The sequence below is a fragment of the Malaclemys terrapin genome, chromosome 2 (genome assembly GCF_027887155.1).
Source record: "Malaclemys terrapin pileata isolate rMalTer1 chromosome 2, rMalTer1.hap1, whole genome shotgun sequence".
NCBI lineage: Eukaryota > Metazoa > Chordata > Testudines > Emydidae > Malaclemys > Malaclemys terrapin.
Window position 1 is genome coordinate 88854886 of NC_071506.1, and position 21089 is coordinate 88875974.

A 21089-nucleotide genomic window follows, 5' to 3' on the forward strand; every position below is an offset into this window, starting at 1 on the left:
ATATTTATTGCTTCTTTCGATGGACATATGTCTATTTAAGGTACTTATATGATCCCCTTAACTGTAGTATCTAAGCAACTCATAATCTTTAATGTACTTATTTCCACAATAACCCTATGGGTTAGGAAAGTACCATTCTCTCCATTTTATAAATAAGAAATGTTGGCATAGAGAGATTAAGTAGCTTGCCCGAGGTCACAAAGATAGTCTTTGACAGAGCAGGGAATTTTGGAAACTGAATCCCAAATAAGCGCCGTAACCACTGGATCACCCTTCCTCTCACTTGAATATACTATTCAACAGCCCAATTCTGCCATCTTGAGACATAACCATGAGTTTATGCTATTATGTCAGGTTCTACCACCCTTCCTCCTGGTAGGAACTTCCTCTGACATTCACTGTGCCATCTTTACTCATGTTGAGTAGTACCTTACTCCACAAATAGTCCCAGTGATTTCAATAAATCTTAGTTTCAGACTAAGGCCTCAGTTCAGGAAAGCATTCTTGTTCAGGACAGAATTTGATAATGGATTTAACTTTGAATGTGTTCCTAAATCCCATTGACTACCATGGGAATTAAAACACATGTGCAAGTGTTTTCATGAACTGGGGCTTAAAATCTAATTAACATTTTCTCTATGAAAATGACTAAATCTCCAGTGTTGTCCACATACTGAAAATAAAGGTTTGTCTTCCTGTAGGAGTCAATTGATACAACACAGATAAAATTAACAGAAGTAAAAAAACAACCATAAATAGCAGGCACAGTAAATGTGGAGCTACGTCACTAGATCTTTTAGAATGAAATGAATGAATGACTGCATGTTGCTTTGATGGCTTTATAAAAGCTAGACCTTGTTATTGTACATAACTACTTTTAATACATTTTCTGTATCATAACATCTTAAATTTTCTGCACAACCAGGTTTTTACTGCTGACAGCACTGCCAGACCAGTATCGGTAGCTGTGGCAAATCAAGATACATCTTATTCTGCTTCATGTACCATGAACAAAATTGATAGCTAAATTCTGGTTCCAGAATCCTTACAGGTAGTGTCAACTGACACCTGGCACTGACAACACACTGTGTCAGTAAAATGTGTGCAGTTACCATATGCTGTACTATGCCCCCAAAATGGCAATCCCTCAGCCCAAGTAACACCACTGCTCAAATGCAATCATCAAACTGGGCCCAGATTCAGGTGCACAGTTGCATGGTAAAGAAAAGTTCTTTTAATTGAGTATCATGCACCTTTTGCTGTACAAAGAATTTGCAGCTCAAAAGAAGGTTCACACGCAGAGAGCCTTGCATTTACCATGTGATTTACTACTTTGCTAACATTAAAAAAAAGAAAAGAATGAAAAAGAGAAAGATGTTTGGAAAAGCAAATAAAGAAAAGATTGTTAGGAATTTATCAACAATTTTTTACAGTTCACTTAAAATATATACTCAAGAATTCTGCACGTGCACGTTAAAAAAGTAGAACTTATTCTAAATGCAATGCTGAATATGAGAACAGACATACCTATATTCTACTGCATATGTATGCTGTACATTTAAGTATAAACATATGTATACCAGATATCTGATCACGATTACCAGAGTCATTCTTTTATTTCCTAAATTTCAAGCCATTAAACAAATTGGGCCAAGTTCTCAGCTGGTGTAAATTGGTATTGCTCCATAATTCATTTATGGCACAATGCAGTCTTCCCAAGTTCATGACCATAAAAATGTCATCGTGTCACACATCACTACATGTTATATTTAGAATGCAAATGTTTTACTTCAAACTACCCTATCAAAATACAATCTAAAGCATTTCGCTACTTCCCAAAAATAATAGTCAAATTGTAATATGCTTTTGTGCAGAAAAATCTGTAAGTGTATAACACTGAATATCTGAAAGCGGAGGGGCTGAGAGAATCACAATACTCTGTTATACATTTTGATGAGCTCGCTTAATAGTCTAGCGAGCTGGCACAGAATATAGGCCAAGATTTTCAAAGGTGACTAGTTATTTAATTTTTGAGTGCCTTATTTTTGAGGGCTCAGTTTGAGACACCTTAATAAAGGGGCCTGATTTTCACAGGGCAGATGCTCAGCGCTTTCTAAAATTCAGGCCTCTTGAATGTGTCTCAAGTTGGGCACTCAAATACTGGGTACTCAAAATCAACAGTCACTTTGAAAATCTTCCCTATTATTGTCAAGAATCTTAAAAAGCACATGTGGCACTTAGACACCTAATGCCCATTGAAAGTCAATGGGTGTTAGGTGTCATAAGTGTCGTTTGTGCTTTGAAAATCTACCCCAAAAGTCTAAACCTAAATATGTGTGTGCGTGCGTGTGTGTGTGGGGGGGAGAGCTAATCAGGGGTCATAAAAAAGGCACACAACATTTCCTGCAAAGTAAATTGTTAGAAAACAGTACTATCTTATGGACAACTAGTAGCTTTGTTTACTTTGCTTGTTTACCTGTAAATAGCGCTGTCCTGTTTGCTGGTTACAGCCTTTAAGTCAGTGAGCTGGAGGAAACGGTCATGGAAGTAATGAAGGTGTAATATACACACCAATAAGAAAGAGGTTGGAATAAAGATACGTGTGAACAGCTCAGCCACAGAAAACTGTTTTAAACCAAGATCCTCTAGTCTGAAAAATAAAACAAGTCACTAAGTCACCTGTTCAAAATGAATTTTGCAACATTTCTCCCATATCACATGAGATGGATAGTCACAAAACGGTACAGTAAGTAAGATTGTCTTTGCTATGTATCTTATCTTTTCATTTTTCTGAACAAAAGGTAAGAACAATGCAAATGTACAATACCTTATCTTGCCACTTAACCCTTTAAAGGTATGAGACACACTAAATAAGCACTATTAAATAAATCACTACAGCCACAAAATTTGTAGATTAATTTCTTTCTTATATCAAATGTTTTCAGTATAGTATTTCAGAGCCAGCTTTTCCAGCTCCAAGCCAACAACTAGGTTGTTACAATATTGTAGGCGATGGAAAGCAGTAAAAGAGGTTTGTTCTGTTTCTACAAAACAGTTTACTGGAATCCCATATAAGATGGCAGCTTTGGGATATATGTGCTGTTTCAAAAGATTTTGTTTTGGGTTTTCTGTTTTTATTTTTCATTTTTTGTTTTGTTTTTGTTACAGCCTTTAAGTCTATTTTTTAAGGTCGGGTTATGCTTTTGGGAGAATGATTAGCGAAAAGCAAAAAAGTTTTGCAGGACACCTCCACTAATCCACCATGTAGTCAGAATTAGAGCTGGTCACAAATTAGGGCTGGTAGTCAGAAAGAGGTGTCACCCAACCAAATAGCAGGGACAGCAAAATGTTCAGTGACATTTTTGTATGGGTGACAGCAGAGTTGTAGGGGCAAATATTTGCTTGTGTGCATGGGGCAGCAGAACCCCCAAAGCCAGTCATGGTTGGAGAAGGTTTCCTTACATTTTTTCCATTATAAGGAGGAAGAGGAGGAAGGAGGTCAAAGGGTGCAAAACATTACCATTTCTCTTGTGCCAAAATTAAAGGTTTGCAAATTGTTTACAAATATTGGTGAAAATCTCTGCTTTTTCACTATGAAAATCTGCAAAGCAAAATAGGGAGTTTCAAACCGACCTATGTAAAAAGTCTTTGTAACAGTATGAAAAAAAAAATCACTAGCCATTTGCTTGTGCACAATAAGCCCAAGTAAAATGAAAATACTCACTTTTTTTCATCTAGCCCTGTCATGTTCATCCACAAGCCAGGAAATGATTCAAATTGATATGTATAGATGAAGATAAGCACCAGCATAGTGTAAACAACCACTGACATCCAAAAATATTTTAGGATTCGCCTCCACCATTCATAGTGCACCTGGGAACCAGCCATTGAAGATGGTAAGGCAAACAGAACCAAAGCGGAAGAATCTACCAAACTATTTATATTGTTGTACAGGCAGAGGGCTATAAAATATAACCCTTCCCCCTAAACTAACACAATTATTTTATTCTTGACATAACATCAACTCTCATTGATGCTTATCAGAGACATATCCATGTATCAAAGGGAGAATCTTTGTAGTATCATAGTATTGTTTGTTTTGTGGTCTACAGCTAAGCAATGGAAAAGTGGCCATCATCAGCAATTAAACATGAAGTCATGCAGTTCTAATGTAAAGATCATTAGTATTCCTAAATTCAGTTAGGGATGATTACATTGGCCTGGCTAAAACAACCATGCTGAATCTTATTCCAAAATTCTACACAAACCCCAACTTGATCCATTTTTAAGTTAACTTTTTTCATTTTTCCTCTCATGTTTATGTAATCTCTATTCTTCCAAGTTCCATCCAGGATCGGAAGGAAAAAAAGTCAGAAATCTCATGAAATAACCTGTTCTCATGAGTTACCCAGACCAATTCTGCAGACCCAAAAGGGTTGGAGTAGTTTATTATTCGTATTTTTTCTTAATTTATTTCTAGGGTGCCCATCACCATAGAATCTGGGTTCTCGTTCAGCCAACCATTCATATGTTTGGGTGCTTATCCAAACTACAACTTTTAAAACTTTGCTTCTCTCTCCCATCAGCCAATCTATTGAGGTTTAATAGAATCAAAACTCTTCAAATGGTCTAAGCTGTTGGGAACTAGCAAAAGAAAAAATACACAGTGGATTAAATTATTAAATGTTGCTCTCCGTTACATTGATGCTAAATCAAAGAGGACGCACCAGTGCAACCAAAGGAAGAATTTTGCTTAGAATTGCTCTCATTTACCTGGTACAGGGCCACACAGAAGAGGAAGAGCATCATATAGATGATTTTGTACATGACAATTCTACCCTCAAAGCTGACGAAGAAGAACATTCCTCCACAGACATAAATCCAGTACTTAATGAACATAGCCATCACCAAGTTTCCGAGGACTTTCATAATGTCCTGTTCATCCTCATCTTCTTCATCTGCTTCCTCTGTCACTTCCCCTTCTTGCAATTCCTCTTCTGCAAAGACACAAATCAAGTTGCATCGCCCTCAACCTATTTTTATAGGATCTTTCCTTGTAATTGTAAATGAGGTAAAGCATAAAAGCTTTATGCAGGACATGGAAGCTTATGCAGAAATTTAGCAAGGGTACAGTTAGATGCATGTCTGAATTGACTTTATAATCTCTGCTTCTGATTGAGGGAGAGGATTCACCAGAAGGCTCCAGAGAATATTGGCCATGCATTTCCTTCTAAAACATGTTATTTTCTCCTCCACAAGTTGACAGTAGTGTCTCCAAGACCACACTCTTAAGCCTGGGTTCCTAGTTGGTAAATGTACTTACTTTTACACCCTTTCAAAAATCCAAGGGCCAGATTATCTGGTCCACTAAGGTCATGTTGTGCTGGGTAAGCAGCACAAAGTGTCTTTAAAACAGCTGGAGATAGCCAGTAGAGTATTCCCTCACATAGGTGAACTTTATGTCACCTTAAATAAATTAATGGAGATATCCTATCTCCTAGAACTGGAAGGGCTCTTGAAAGGTCATCGAGTCCAGCCCCCTGCCTTCACTAGCAGGACCAAGTACTGATTTTGCCCCAGATCCCTAGGTGGCTCCCTCAAGGATTGAGCTCACAACCCTGGGTTTAGCAGGCCAATGCTCAAACCACTGAGCTATCCCTCCCTCACCTTATAAGCAACTAGCGCCCACCACCACCATAAGGGGAAAAGACTTTTCAGGGGCATTCTGGAAGGTGGGACGGGGCAGGAGGAGGCATGCTGTGACAGAGCTCCATGAACCTTCACTGGCATAAGGACTGTAGCTTAATTTTCTTGGACTTCCACTGGCCAAAAGGTAAGGAAGCCACACCAATTCCCTGTTACCATCGCTCCCCACTTTGCCCAAGCTGAACTCAGACATAGTGGAGAACCATGGCCTGAAGGCTATGTATTGGATCATAGTCAAAGCAATATCTACTGTAATGCCTGCATGTGTAGGCAAAAAACATTGTTAAACTGGAAGGAAAAAAACCAGAACTTATCACTGACATCCAGAGACATAAATTCCTAAGGGAATACTGGTTTTCACCAAAAACACAAACATTAGACAGTTTTGAAATTCAAAGCAGAGGTTCCTGTTTAAAACCAACCAACCAACCTTAAAAAACATATAGATTTGTGATACCAGGTGGGAGTTAAATGCCGCATTTCAAAAGAACGACTATCCCTCCCTCTTGTTCTACTGTGACCAAACCATGAAAAAAAAAAGAAAAAGGCAAGTTACTGCTGTCCCGTTAATGGGAGCAGAAAGGAGAAAACCCTGTTCCTAGTCTTGCTATGCATGTTGGGAATAACTACACCACACTGAAACCTATAGGCCAAATTCTGCTCTTGGTTACACAGGTGCAGCTCCCATTGAAATCACTGATGGACGTTTTCCATGTAGGCCCGTCTCCTTTTATGGTTAAATTTTGTGTATAGTGATTTTTTCGGGGGGAGTGGGGGAACACAAGTGTGGTGGTGGAAGTGCGTCTATAGAAGGTTTTTCCTGTATTTCCCATTCAAGTTATTTATTTTGTCATATCATTTACTGTAGTTCAACTGTAAAGAGAGTTTATATATTTTGTTTGATGTTATCAAGCTCAAAGCTATTTTATTATGTTCCCTGAGAAATTTGTAGTGCATGGATTTAGCAGCATATTGTTTAGCCCCTAGTCAATGACAGATGCAACTTTCCGAATACTTTAGCAATAAGAAAAGAAGTAACCCTAACCTCCTACATTGATTGAAGCAGTCAAACTTGATATACTTTTACCTTTTTCTTCATTTTCTTCATCTTCAACTTTGACCTCAGCTAAAGTAGCTTCTTTTAGCTGAAGCACTTTCCGCTCTGTGAGGTGTTGCCTAAGCAGTAGCCAGAAAGTAATTGTGAAAAGGATCTGCAAGCAAAAATCAAAACAAAACAAGAGAGACAGACTAATTGTACATCCTAGATCCTGCTAATGTTAACAGATATTTTGAAATTTTTTTCATGCCTTTGTTTTCCACTATTCAGCAAAATTGGCAACAATATAATCATTGCCAAAGAACACATTTCTGGAAGCTAGGTCATCTAGGCAACCTATTCCATTAAAAGCAATTTTATTTTATTTCCAGTTGTCCTCCAGTTTGGGTAGGAAACTGACTTTTCATTCTGTGGCCTTTGTTAATAGGTTTCTCTTTTGATTCCTTGCGCTAGGAGAGTATAGTCTATTATTCCATAACAAGGGTACATAAATAAATAAATCTTTTTAACAAAGAGTGTACTTTTGTGTTTTGTATACTGCCAAATTCAACAAGTGTCAGTACTGAGAGCCAGCCAGAACACAGAATACAGTATGGCACCTGTTTATCATGGGCTTGAGCCTATATCCACTGAAGTCAAAGCTCCCATGGATTTCAGTGGTTCAGGATCAAGCCTCATTTCATTACTTTATACAGAAAACAAGAATAAAATTTTAAATGAGACATACAAATAACCAAATATTTGGCACGCTCTACTGGGGTGCTACTGCTGCTGCTAACCAGGCTGATGATGTAATATAAAAAGCAGGGCTGTCGATTAATTGCCGTTAACTTACGCGATTAACTCAAAAAAATTAATTGCGATAAAAAAAATTTAAAAATAGAATACCAATATTTTGGAGGTTTTCTACATTTTCATATATATTGATTTAAATTACAACACAGAATACAAAGTGTACAGAGCTCACTTTATATTATTTTTATTACGAATATTTGCACTGTAACAATGATAAAAGAAATCGTATTTTTCAATTCACCTCATATAAGTATCGTAGTGCAATCTCTTTATCATGAAAGTGCAACTTACAAATGTAGATTTTTTTTTGTTACATAACTGCACTCAAAAACAAAACAATGTAAAACTTTAGAGTCTACAAGTCCACTCAGTCCTACTTCTTGTGCAGCCACTCGCTAAGAGAAACAAGTTTGTTTACATTTACGGGAGATAATGCTGCTTGCTTCTTATTTACATCACCTGAAAGAGAGAACAGACGTTCACATGGCACTTTTGTAGCCAGTATTGCAAGGTATTTACGTGCCAGGTATGCTAAACATTCGTATGTCCCTTCATGCTTTGGCGACAATTCCAGAGGACATGCTTCCATGCTGATGATGCTTGTTAAAATAATAATGCGTTAATTAAATTTGTGGCTGAACTCCTTGGGGGAAAATTGTACGTCTCCTGCTCTGTGTTTTACCTGCATTTCATGTTACAGCAGTCTCAGATGATGACCCAGCATGTTGTTCGTTTTAAGAACATTTTCACTGCAGATTTGACAAAATGCAAAGAAGATACAAATGTGAGATTTCTAAAGATAGCTACCACGCTCGACCCATGATTTAAGAATCAGAAGTACATTCCAAAAATTTGAGAGGCACGAGGTGTGGAGCAGGCTTTCAGAAGTTTTAAAAGAGCAACACTCCGATGCAGAAACTACAGAACCCGAACCACCAAAAAAGAAAATGAACCTTCTGCAAGTGACATCTGACTCAGGCCTTGGCTACATTTGCAAGTTATAGTGCATTAAATCAGCCCTGGGCACCCTAACTCCTGAGGTGTCCACACTGGTAGGACACTTAGAGTGGCTGGGCTCCGCGGCTGGAGTGCCCCTGGTAATCCACCTGCATGAGAAGCAAAGAGCTTTCTGTGCCGCGGCTGGAGTGCTGGGGTGTCATTGTGGACGAAGTGTTGCATTACGCGCTATGATTGGCCTCCGGAAACATCCCATAATCCCTTGAAGTCAAGTGGCCACTCTCGTCATTGTTTTGAACTTGGCTGCAGGCATGCTTTCAAAGCTCCGTTTCTTGCAGCTGGCATGCTTATCTGCTCCGGGACACAAAGCAAACTATCAATGTGGAATGCTCCTGTTGCAGGGGCAGGCCTTTGTGCGTGTGTGTGAGAGAGAGGCAGGGGGCGGGGGATGATGTTGGGGTTTCCCCCTGCCGCTGTCTAAACTTACAAGACAGCACAAGACAGAATGCTAACATACTCTCTGCCTCCCCCAAACACATTGTCTCTCCCCCCACATCACACAATACACTCCCTGTCGCACTCCACCCTCCACATTTGAAAAGCAGTTGGCAATCTAATAGGATGCCTTGGAACAATGGGATTGGGAAACCTGCATCATGTGATGCTGTGCCTGCCCCATTAGGCATTGCAAACCCCTTCCAAAGCACGCTGCAGCCACTTGCACACTGGGACAGCTACCACAATGCACTGCTCTCTGTGGCATTGCAAGAGCTGCTAATGTGGCCACGCCACTGCACTTGCAGCTGATAGCGTGAACACACGGCAGTGCTTTCCCTGCTTCTGTCTCTGAGGGCTGGTTTAACTCCCGGTGCTCTACATCTGCAAGCGTAGCCATAGCCTTTGGTGATGAAAATGAACATTGGTCTGCACTGCTTTGGATCATTATCATCGGCATGGACGTATGTTCTCTGGGATGGTGGTTGAAGCATGAAGGGATATATAAATCTTTAGCGAATCTGGCACGTAAATATCTTGCGACGCCGGCTACAACAGTGTCATGTGAATGCCCGTTCTCACTTTCAGGTAACATTGTAAACAAGAAGGGGGCAGCATTATCTCCTGCAAATGTAAACAAACTTGTTTGTCTAAGCGATTGGCTGAACAAGAAGTAGGACTGAGTGGACTTGTAGTTTCTAAAGTTATACATTGTTTTATTTTTGAATGCAATCATTTTTTGTACATAACTATAAATATATAAGTTCTACTTTCATGATAAAGAGATTGCACTATTGTACTTGTATTAAGTGAATTGAAAAATACTATTTATATAAATGGAATTCTATTATTGTTTAATATTTTTGGATATTTTCCACATTTTCAAACATCTTGATTTCAATTACAACATAGAATACAAAGTGTACAGTGCTCACTTTATATTTTTTGTTATAAATATTTGCACTGTAAACATAAAAGAAATAGTATATTTAAATTGATGAATTTCCCATAAAAATTAACCTGATTTACACTGTAAGCTCTTAGAGGCAGGGACATATATATGTAAAATGCCTACCTCCACAGGCCCCAATTCTTGAAGAGGACATCTAAACACTACCACAAGAGAAATAAATAATAATGATAGGGAAACCCCCAGTTTTTAAAGGAGTGAAAAGGCACCAGATTAGCTAAAAATAAATACCTAAAATAGATATCAAAACTGCTAAACACACAAACATAATGGGTAAATGAAGTCCTTTCATGAATGGTAAATGCACAGAGAGTTTGGGTCAACACTTTTAAACTATTGATTGGGGAGTGGAAACTCCCTCCATTGTGCACTGCTAGATGTAATCCAGGGATAGAGCGCAGAAAAAAAAATCCTTGGGGGTAATTGGACGATTTACAGAACTGATAATGGGGCACATAGACCATCATTTCAAAGTAACTAGTATGAATCCAGCCCAGACAGATTTACAAAGTCAATGAAGAGAAATTGCAAAACTTACCTCTTGATTATTTAATCACTCTTATCAAGACTAGCACTACCTTCCACCAGAAAAATAATAGAATGCTCACTAGGATTCAAATACATTATAAATCCAGGCATAGTTTGGCAAGGGGCACTGCCAAGCAGGAAACACAGGTGCAGAACCTCTTCAAACTGAAATCAGGTGTATCATGATGGAAGTGATTCACTCAGTTATAAGGGAATTGGGCCAACTATCTGCACTCTGTGAGAAGCTCCTCTCGAGTGCTCTATGAAGCAGCTTCTATTGTGTGCTCACTTTCCTCCCTCAAAGATAATCTGCCAAATGTAGTGGTTTCAAGACAGGGAAAATATCTGGGTGGGAAAAGCCCCATTAATTGAAACCAGGAAACACTTTCATTTTTGATCTAAGGCAATTCCAATTTGTGTTTCGTCAACTGAAAGACTAAAGAATTAATTCTGCTAAGTACTTGAGCATATGACTAATGTCACGTGTGTGAGTTGTCCCATTAACTTCAATGAGACTATTCATGTGCTTAAAGTTTGGCTCATGCTCAAAAAGCTTGTTAACCTGGGCACTTCTATTCTTAGAGACAAGTTTGGTGTGCTTTCCAGTGGCTCTCAAACATTTTTACTGGTGACCCCTTTCACATAGCAAGACTCTGAGTGCGACCTCCCCTTATAAATTAAAAACACCTTTTTATATATTTAACACCATTATAAATGCTGGAGGCAAAGCCGGGTTTGGGGTGGAGGCTGACAGCTCGCGACCCCCCATGTAATAACCTCATGACCCCCTGCGGGACCTCGACCCCTAGTTTGAGAACCCCTGCTTTATATAGTCAAATGAACTCAACTGGTCTTCACAAATTAAAAAATATTTGACATTACTGGTTTAATTATCTTTTTCCACTGCTCTTATGGTGAGGCTGCTATACTTAAACTGGCATGACATCTCAGGTGTTCATTAATATACCTAAAATGGTACTTGCGAATATTCTGGTGAATAAAAGCCAGTGATTCCACTCACTAATATTTCCAATACTTTTTATTCACTTGTTCAGAAGCATTCAGATGATTTTTGTATTCATAAGAATGTTTATGGACAGCAAATGTTCATAGTGTCATGAATAATAGCACGGAGAAATATTCCTGAAAGTATTTGGACCAGAAGTGTTTTCACAGTAATTTTTTATGTTTCACACAGTACATTTATCTAGTATTTCTAAGTGTTAGTGTATAATTTGCAAAGCAAAAAAAAAAATTTCAAAATGCTGGCATAAACTCTGCTCCCATTAAAGTCAATAGATTTTACCATAGATTTACAAGTGTCTGGATTTGCAATTTTTAATCCCACCAGACTCCACACATGCAATATGTGTTCATAACAAAAGTGTTCATGAATAGCTGAGACATCAAGTCACGGGTTGTAAGAGGTGGGGTGATGAAATGTTGCCACACACAAATTCTGCCAACAAAATAACTAAAAGTGAAAGGGAGAAAGGGGGAACAACCATTGTACTGAGGTCTGCTACATTAGTCTTTATTCAGAAAAAAGAGAAGGGAATGGAAATCTTCTATTTAAGTACAACTACAGCACTGAGTTTTTACCTGTACTGACTGATGCTAATGACAAAGCAGAAATGCACTTATAAAATATATATATTTGTGTATGTATACTGTGTGTGTGTGTACGTACAAACAGGTTTCATCAAACAAAAGCTGCCTCAAAATTCTATTTAATTTATCTTGTATTTAACTAATCCAAGTACATATTTTTTCTCTTCCCTTTCCTCTCGTTTTTACAGGGCCAAATATTAATGCTATTTTCTCCCTGGTGAGAACTATTTTATAAAATTATCTAAATTTGACACATTCGTTATAGTATTTAATTTACCAGCAAGAAGTAATTTTGTGCTATTGTATTTTTTAACCACTCATCCTGTACTGTAGTCCCATGCTGACCAGGATTATTCATTGTATTAAACACCAAAGGACCTGAAGTTTTTATTGATGGCTAGTGTATATTGCTTTGTTCTTTAAACAAACTACAGATGTTTGTAAGCAAACTACACTTACCTTTGAAGCTAATTCCCCAGGATCCTTCTTTTCTAAAAATCCAGAAACTTTAGGAAGCTCATCATTATTGAGGTCAATACTCCATATATATTGTAATGTTAACAGCAAATTTCCATAAACAACCATGAAAGGTGAACTGATCATAGCATATTTCCTTCGGTCACGAATCATCCAAAGCGTGCAGGACCAGATCAATAACACAAAAGTCAACCAACTGTGATAAGTGATACTCCAAGCCTTGGGAGGGAGGGGATGGGAGAGAGAGACAAAAATATTCATAGATTCACTTAGTTACAGTATTACTGCATACAGTCAGTAAAACTTTACAGCACTGCCCAACTTCACACACCTTGTCTAGGGTATATTTTCAGTGGGATGCATGGAGATTTAGCCATGTGACTCCCATTTATGTTAGTGAGAATTGGGCCGCTGACAGCTACAGTAGATCCTCTGGACTACATGCAGTAAACGGATTCCTAGGAAATTCAGTTTAAACCACCTTTTTTTGGTCTGGTACTTTTGCGTCTTGGTACTTCAGTAGAAATGTTAGTTTAGGTCTCCCAGAGTTAAGCAGTGACTATAAAGCATGCTTTAGATTTCACTTTCTGTTGTACTCTAGATATTAGAGATGTAGTAGACTTAGACTGATTTAGCCTAACCCAACCCAGTGTAGCATTGTTCCTTACAGTATATTCAAATGTTCTGCTCATTTTACAGGTATCAAACACATTACTTAAAACTGTTCTGGACAAAACACCGTATTATAGCGTGGGAGGAAGTGTCTTTTTATTAAACACTGTTATTGATTTTGGACTAGATTCTGGTTGGCAATGCACCAGTATAAATCTAGAGTAACTTAGCTGAAGTCAACGGAGTCTTAATTTCTTCTTTTGTTTAGACTGAAAAGCATGAAATATTAAGAATATTTTAATCAAGGCTGGATTAGTCTTGACTCGATAAAGTGTCCACTATAGCCTCTGAGAATCATGTATATGCTATTCTTCCATTAAGATACAAGACTGTAACATGCACAATGGGTCACATTTGGGTATGGCATAAGTGGAACAGTAGCTGAATTTGGTTCACAACACTTGGAACATAGATCCTTTGGAGCTGATATTATCTCAGTTTGAGACTAGAAGAAAGCTCAGAACAATACAGCTCCACCACTGATACTGACAGATTTGAACCCTGAATGGAATTTAAAGTAATTAAAGCACATGTGCAGCAGTCACTTAAAAAAAATGAATATACCACAGCAAGAAAATAACAACTACTTACTAACATTTCAAAAAGCACCATATTCAATCCAGATTCTGCACAAAGAATCTGCTAAGTTTTGTTTAGCTCCAGAGACTTTTCATGCTACGGAACAGCAAACAAAAGTCCAAAAACCATACAAAATATCGGTTTTCTTTTGCTGTATGCAAACAAAAAGTGGCCAAACCATTTACATTTTTTTTAAGGCAAGATTGGGCCAAGAAACTTTATGGTAAATTGTATCCCAGTTGAAACCTTTTCAAAATAGTAAAACCAGACCTTGGAAGTGCTGACAGAGAACTATCACGTTGTGAACTTGCTACAGTATAATCCAAGGCTAATTTGCACAAAATGACCCTTTGTTTTCAGGGATAGGCAATGTAATTTCAAAAAGAAGAAAATTAATCACAAAAAAATTTGTTGGCACAAAATTGTATTTTCCTATTTGTTGTCTGCCCAGTGTAGATAAAAGAAATCAATGTTTATAGGTTTATTTTCATACAGAGTTTGAACTAGATGCATAGATTCAATTAGAAGTAGAAATGGCAAGTTTAGACTTACTGTAGGACTATGAAGAGCTTTATTTTTGCAGACAATTTCTGAATTGAGTAAATGCATTAAAACCCACTTAATTTTTTTTTTGAGCTATCAGAAAAATGAGCATGTTGAGCATTTTCTGATCTGCCGTAGGTAAAAAAATACTAAAGTTAGAATTTTAAGCCCCAATCATATAACGGAATCCCTGTGAGCAGAAACCTGTGCCCTGCCCCATAAGGAGTTGGTGGTAGGATCAAGGCATAATTTGAGGGGTAATGTTTTAATAAACCACATGCATCCAACAGATTCAAACCTCAGGTCCAGATTTTATAATGTTGAAGTAAACACCAATGAAAAATCAACATGACTAATCACCCTTCACCAAGACATTTGGAAGATAAATATATTGATGCTGTCAATAGTGTGGCAGAAGCTCATTTCCAGAGTTAGATGACATCTATAATTAGATTATGTCTACTACCCCAACTCAATTATTTTTGTGTTTCATACGTACCATCATTGCAATCAGAGCACAAATGTAACTTTGTTTCATGATAAAATGGAAGACAGAGACCATGGCATGTATTTTAACATTTTCTTTTTTCTCCTGAATATCTTCCTCCTCTTCTTCTTCTTCCTCTTCCTCTTCTTTCTTTTCTAAGTAGAAAACAATCTTATGGTGCAATTCAAATAAGTCTAATTGCAGCGCATGTACACACAGTTCAAAACCCTACAGTCCTTGCACAAATTGAGTAAATCTTGCAGGAATCAGGCCATTGTATTCTGGTATAGTGAAGTCAGATGGTCCCCATGTGGCAGAATGTTGTGCTACCATTACAGCACTCAGCCATACCAATATTAATAATTTTGATATCTTGACAATGACCTGAGAACCACAGGAAAAATCCACAGAAGTACAGTACATACAGTCATGTAAGGACATAAAACAAATGTGTTGGTGGGCAGACAAGTACAGTATTTTGGATAATATGCACCTGCAACTTGATTCAAAGATCTGCATGTTGATTGGTAGCATAAAAACATAAGAACTGTCATACAGGATCAGACCAATGGGCAATCTAGCCCAGTATCCGGTCTCTGAAAGTGGCTAGAGCTTCAGGAGTGTACAGAACAGGACAATTTGGAGAGATCCACCTCTGTCCTCCCCTTCCAGCTTCTGGCAGTCAAAAGTTAGGGGTGCTGTCAGCATGGGGTTATAGCCCTGACCTCTTGGCTAATAGCCACTGATGGACCTATCATCCATTAACTTATCTAGTTCTTTTTTGAACCCAGTTATACTTTTGGCCATCACAACATCCCCTAGCAATGAATTCCACAGGTTAATTGGGCATTGGGTGAGTAAGTATTTTCTTTTGTTTGTATTAAGTCCGCTGCCTATTAATTTGAGTGACCCTGGTTTTTGCATTGTAGGAAAAGGTAAACAACACTTCTCTATTCACTTTTTCCACACCATTCATGATTTTATTGACCTCTATCAGACCTCTCCTTAACCATCTCTCTTCTAAGATGAACATCCCTATTCTTTTTAGTCTCTTCTTGTATGGAAGCCAGATCATCTTTGTCTGAACCTTTTCCATTCCCACTATATCCCTTTTCAGATGGAGACTCAAACTCTAAAACTGTATTCAAGGTGTGGGTTTACCATGGATTTATTTTTCTGTCTTATTTTCTCTTTCCTAATAGGTCCTAATATCCTGCTAGCATTTTTGACCTCAGCTGGACCTTCAACTCCAAGGTGACTCCAAGGTCTTTTTCTTGAGTGATAACAGTTAGTTTAGAACCCATCATTATACATGTGGATTTGGAATTATTTTTTCCAATGTGCATTATTTTGCCCTTATCAACACTGAATTTCATCTGCCAGTTGGTTGGCCAGTCACCCAGGTTTGTGAGACCCCCCTGTAACTCTTTGCAGTCAGCTTTGGACTTAATTATCTTGAATAATTTTGTGTCATCTACAAACTGTGCCACTTCATGGTTCACTCTTTTTCCAGATCATTTATGGGTATGTTGAATAGGACTGGCCCCAGTATAAATCCCTTGGGGACCCCGCTTTTTACCTCTCTCCATTCCGAAAACTGACCATTTATTCCTATCCTTTGTTTCCTATCTTTTAAGCAATTACTGATCCCTGAGAGGACCTTCCATGTTATCCCATGCCAACTAAGTTTCCTTACGAGCCTTTGGTGAGGGATCTTGTCAAATGCTTTCTGAAAATCCAAGTACACTGTATTACCCTTATCCACATGCTTGCTGACACTCTCAAAGAATTCTAATTGATTGGCGAGGCATGACTTCCCTTTACAAAAGCCATGTTTCCTCTCCCCCAACAAATTGTGTTCATCCACGTGTCTAATAATTTTGATCTTCGCCAATTTGCTCAGTACTGAAGTTAGGCTTACTAGCCTGTAATTGCCGGAATAATCCTCTGGAACCCTTTTTAAAAATTAGTTTCATATTAGTTACTTGCCAGTCATCTGGTACTGATGCTTGTTTCAGCAATAGGTTACATACTACAGTTAGTAGTTCTGCAATTTCATATCTGAGTTCCTTCAGAACTCTTGGGTGAATATCATGTAGTCTTGGAGATTTATTGCTGTTTAATTTATCAATTTGTTCTAACAGTTTTTTAAATCTTATCAAGCTGCTTAACAAAAAATGCACAAGGCCAAGAATTTAACTATAGAGTAAATAATAAAATACCAAACACACGGGTTTATTCCCAAATAATTCATGTTACTACCTGACATGTCATCTGATGGCTCCCATTTATACTGTGGGGTTGAGTACATATCAGCTTTGGCAGGGCCATTCTCCAAGTGAAGTGTGGGGTGTATGGTGTGATAATCTACAGGAGTCCCATTCACTGTTACGAGCAGGACCTGCCAGACGAGGATTGGAGAAAGGCATTCCTTTTAGAAAAGCTCCTGTGTGAGTGAAACTGCTACTTACTAACTTCCATTAGGTATTGTTTCTAAAATATGAAAGAAACTTAATGAAATCATTTCAGCAGGTTTCTCTCTATACTGAACAATCACACATTACACATGATGTTAACACAATTGTCCTAAGAATAATTTTAGCAGACCAATTTATGCTAAAAAGAATTACAACGCCGATTTCATTAAATTTTCTTTAACAAAACAGTAATAATTATGATGATGGTGCTTTGCACTTCTACAGTAACTTCCAGCAAAGAATCTCAAAGCTCTTTATAAACATTACTTAATCCTCAAACGATCACTGTGAGGTAGGCATTACACCTATTTTAAAGACAGGCCAGTTGAAGCATGGAAAGGTTGTGCCTTGTGTTAAGTGACACAGGCAATCTCTGGCCAACCTAAGAAAGAACCCTGATCTTCTGACTAGTTCTATGCCATAGCCATGAGTCCCATCCTTCTCTTTCATGCAGCCTTGTGGCTGGATATTTTTTAAGGTTAATTTTCTGTCTAATGGTTTCCAGTACCGATGAAGATGATGGGTACAAATGATTTGCATTTTTAAATCAGTAGGGTGATCTGCATTTGTTACAATTAGTAAAATTAGTTGTGTTTGTTACAATTGTTTATTACTCAATGTTTATGCCACTATTTGAACTTTCCTTTCGGCAATGTGTTGTTGGCCATTGTCCTTGTTTGGCAAGGGTTTCTAGCAGCTGGCCAATGGAGATGGGCCAGTTTTACAGAACGAATCTCACTGCAAAAATATATTGTGTGGTTTCCTGATGCAGTAGTTGTCAGAAGGGCTGGGGGCCATATTCAGGTTTGGTTACAGCTGTTTTTAGGCTGCATGGTGGAGGAAATCTGCAGCCCCATTTGTTAAAGTATGGGACTGACACAGAGCATTTCCCCCTTCAGAATCTGCTAGGATTTCCTGCCTTTGGGCTAATTACTTTGTTGCCTGTTCAAATAAAGTTTCATACTTTCCACCATTTTAATATTCAACTCAGGTGTTTGGTCATTTTTGCAGGACCTCAGCAATTCAATATGAACACTTTAAAAACACATCACAAAGAAGGAATTAAACCAAGTTATAGGGTAGCTTATAGAAAAGCAGAGTTGCATGTTTTGTTTAAAATACAAGGAACTAAGGAAGATCTTTTGCCAGTGAGTACAACCTCAAATATTCTAATGTCATGAGAGATACTTAGTAAGTTTAAATAATCAAGATTTTGGATAATCAAAGGAGTTCTCAATGTAATTAACAACAGGGAGGTTTGGCCAATCAAGGTTTTAATATAATGTCTAGACTAATAAAAAGATGAGAACATTTTAAAATTTCATGGAAACTTGTGTCTGTTAGGTATATCATAGAATCAAAGAATATCAGCTTTGGAAGGGACCTCAGGAGGTAATCTAGTCCAATCCCCTGCTCAAAGCAGGACCAATCCCCAACTAAATCATCCCAGCCGGGGCTTTCTCAAACCTGACCTTAAAAACCTCTAAGGAAGGAGATTCCACCACCTCCCTAGGTAACCCATTCCAGTATTTCACCACCCTCCTAGTGAAAAAGTTTTTCCTAATATCCAACCTATGCATAATCCATATATGCATAATCCATATTTACGCCATCTATATGAGTACAAATAAATTGCAAAGACTGATAGTATACTAACATCAGATGACTTGTATTCATCTTGAGTCATTGACAGAAGCTGTAAAAATCAATAGGACAGATTATTAATGAAGAAGCATAGCTCAAGCAGTAATAAGTTTAATAGATGCATGCATATTTGCTGATCCTCTCAACAGATCTGAATTAAGAAATTCAGTAAGAATTTTTAAAGAGTCAGCAGAATTGTATATTATGCCCAATAAAACAACATTCATTTTAGCATAATTATTGGTATAACTTTTATTTTTAAATGTCTTAATTCCAAATCAGAACTGAAGATGTTATACTGAAATTATATGTGATGGTCACGGGAATTCATCACTATGTTATTACAGTTAGTATCAAATGACTTTCCAATGAGACACTTAAAATTAAGGTTTTTAAAATGATTATTAGAATTTCTCCAAGTATAAAATCATTGTCAACAGAATTATTACACTAGGATAAAAATGTTATACCTACATTTCAAAGTATTAATAATATCATTGGAATTACTGAAAGAGCATTACATTTTCATCAACAGCATCTAATTACTGCCCTCCATCATTCAGCAAAAATTACTGATATATTCTGAAGCAGTAGATGAAGAGCTATAGAGATCATCAAAACGCACTCTAGTAATTTCTATTTGTTGAAAATTTGATAGATAATAATTACATAGGGCTAAAGGCTGCAGTCTTTTCTCAGGCAAAGCTCACGCTTGAAATCAATGGGAATTTTGCCTGAGAAAGGACTGTAAGATGTGACTTATAGAAGAAGAAAATGTTGTAAATACAGTATTTTGAAATTTGTTAAGAATACTCAAACTCATCTTCCTGCAACATATTGGCTTTGCCAAGATTACATTTGGCTTATAGAAGATGTATCTTTTGGACAAGAGAACATATTTTTCTACAAGTAATCAGCACCACATGTAGTGAAATATAGCAGAAGGCTTTTGTGTGGTTTTTTTGTTTGTTTGTTTTTTTTAAAAAGCAAGCTTTGGGACCCATTTTTCAGTTTTTATTTATGAAAGTGGCTCTCTTGAGTTAGGCTGATAGGGTTGGGTCCTTGCTCTGTGACACGAAAGCAGTGTGTGAAGCACAATGATCCCACCACATTAATCAACTTTTACTGCCTTAGACTTTTAAGTCTACATGAAACTTTGTAGAGAACCATGGCCTTACAATAGGACCTAGCAAAGGCTACAATTGTATTAGAGGAGTATATGTATTTTATAGTTTTTGTAATAAACAATTATGACTGGGGCAGCCCCTTTCTGTACTCCAAACCATTAGTGCTTCTCTTGGGCAACAGACCCTTCAACAAATGCAACTCTATCTATTCTTGTTCGTTCTATTCCTATGTGTGTGAATGTCCCTATCACCTATTGCCCACATATTACACTGACTCAGCTCCACTTCTGCTGAAACCCTCATCCATGCCTTCAGCTCCTCTCGCCTAGACTACTGCATCTCCTTTCAACGGCCTTCCCAATGCCCAGCTTTCTAGAATCCAGCAAGTGTAGAATGCTACCTGTCTTTAAAAATATGCAAACATCCTCAAACAACTCCACTGGATTGGTTTCATTTCAGGATCTGGTTCAAAACTAGCTTTCTTGTTTATAAAATCCTGCATGGAATTGTTCCTATCTAGCAGAATTTGTCCTCCAGTTCTCCCCTTTTTATTCCTTCCCCTTATTTAACACATTCTTCATCTCGCCCTCAACAACATCTCTGCACTGTCAACTTAAGAGTCTTTTTCTCTGCAGCTCCTGCACTCCGGAACTGAACTCCTGAATCTCTCCTCTTCATTTGTTATTTAAATGCTCTTTCCCGCTGTCATCATTTCACTTTGTAAACGTACACTACCGCCACTGCAAAGCATTCTGGAATACAAATTGTCTGAAAGTTGTGATACCATATATATCATATCCCCAGGTCTTACTTTTCTCTCATCAGTTGTGTAGTGGCTTGCATACCACAAACTTCGTCTCCTTGAGGTCGGGTTGCAGTCTGTTTCTTTGTCTTCTTCACTGATACCAGATTTCTCGTCATCATCCATCTCCTGAACAATGGGAACGGCAGGGATAGTTGTAAT

The 21089-nt window shown here is 37.8% G+C and overlaps 1 protein-coding gene across 3 annotated transcripts in view; it reads right to left on the reverse strand.

Annotated features, from left to right (window-relative positions):
* The window catches only part of PIEZO2 (piezo type mechanosensitive ion channel component 2), a 429456-nt gene that overhangs the window by 95762 nt on the left and 312605 nt on the right, over positions 1–21089 (reverse strand). For all 3 annotated transcript variants that reach the window (XM_054019895.1, XM_054019894.1, XM_054019896.1), the window contains exons 9-17: positions 20937–21056; positions 19012–19050; positions 17140–17278; positions 14890–15032; positions 12579–12815; positions 6794–6917; positions 4774–4997; positions 3725–3873; positions 2477–2650 (exon numbers count right to left, since the gene is read on the reverse strand). In XM_054019895.1, coding sequence (XP_053875870.1) covers positions 2477–2650; positions 3725–3873; positions 4774–4997; positions 6794–6917; positions 12579–12815; positions 14890–15032; positions 17140–17278; positions 19012–19050; positions 20937–21056 — 1349 coding nt within the window. The remainder of the gene's footprint in view (positions 1–2476; positions 2651–3724; positions 3874–4773; positions 4998–6793; positions 6918–12578; positions 12816–14889; positions 15033–17139; positions 17279–19011; positions 19051–20936; positions 21057–21089) is intronic.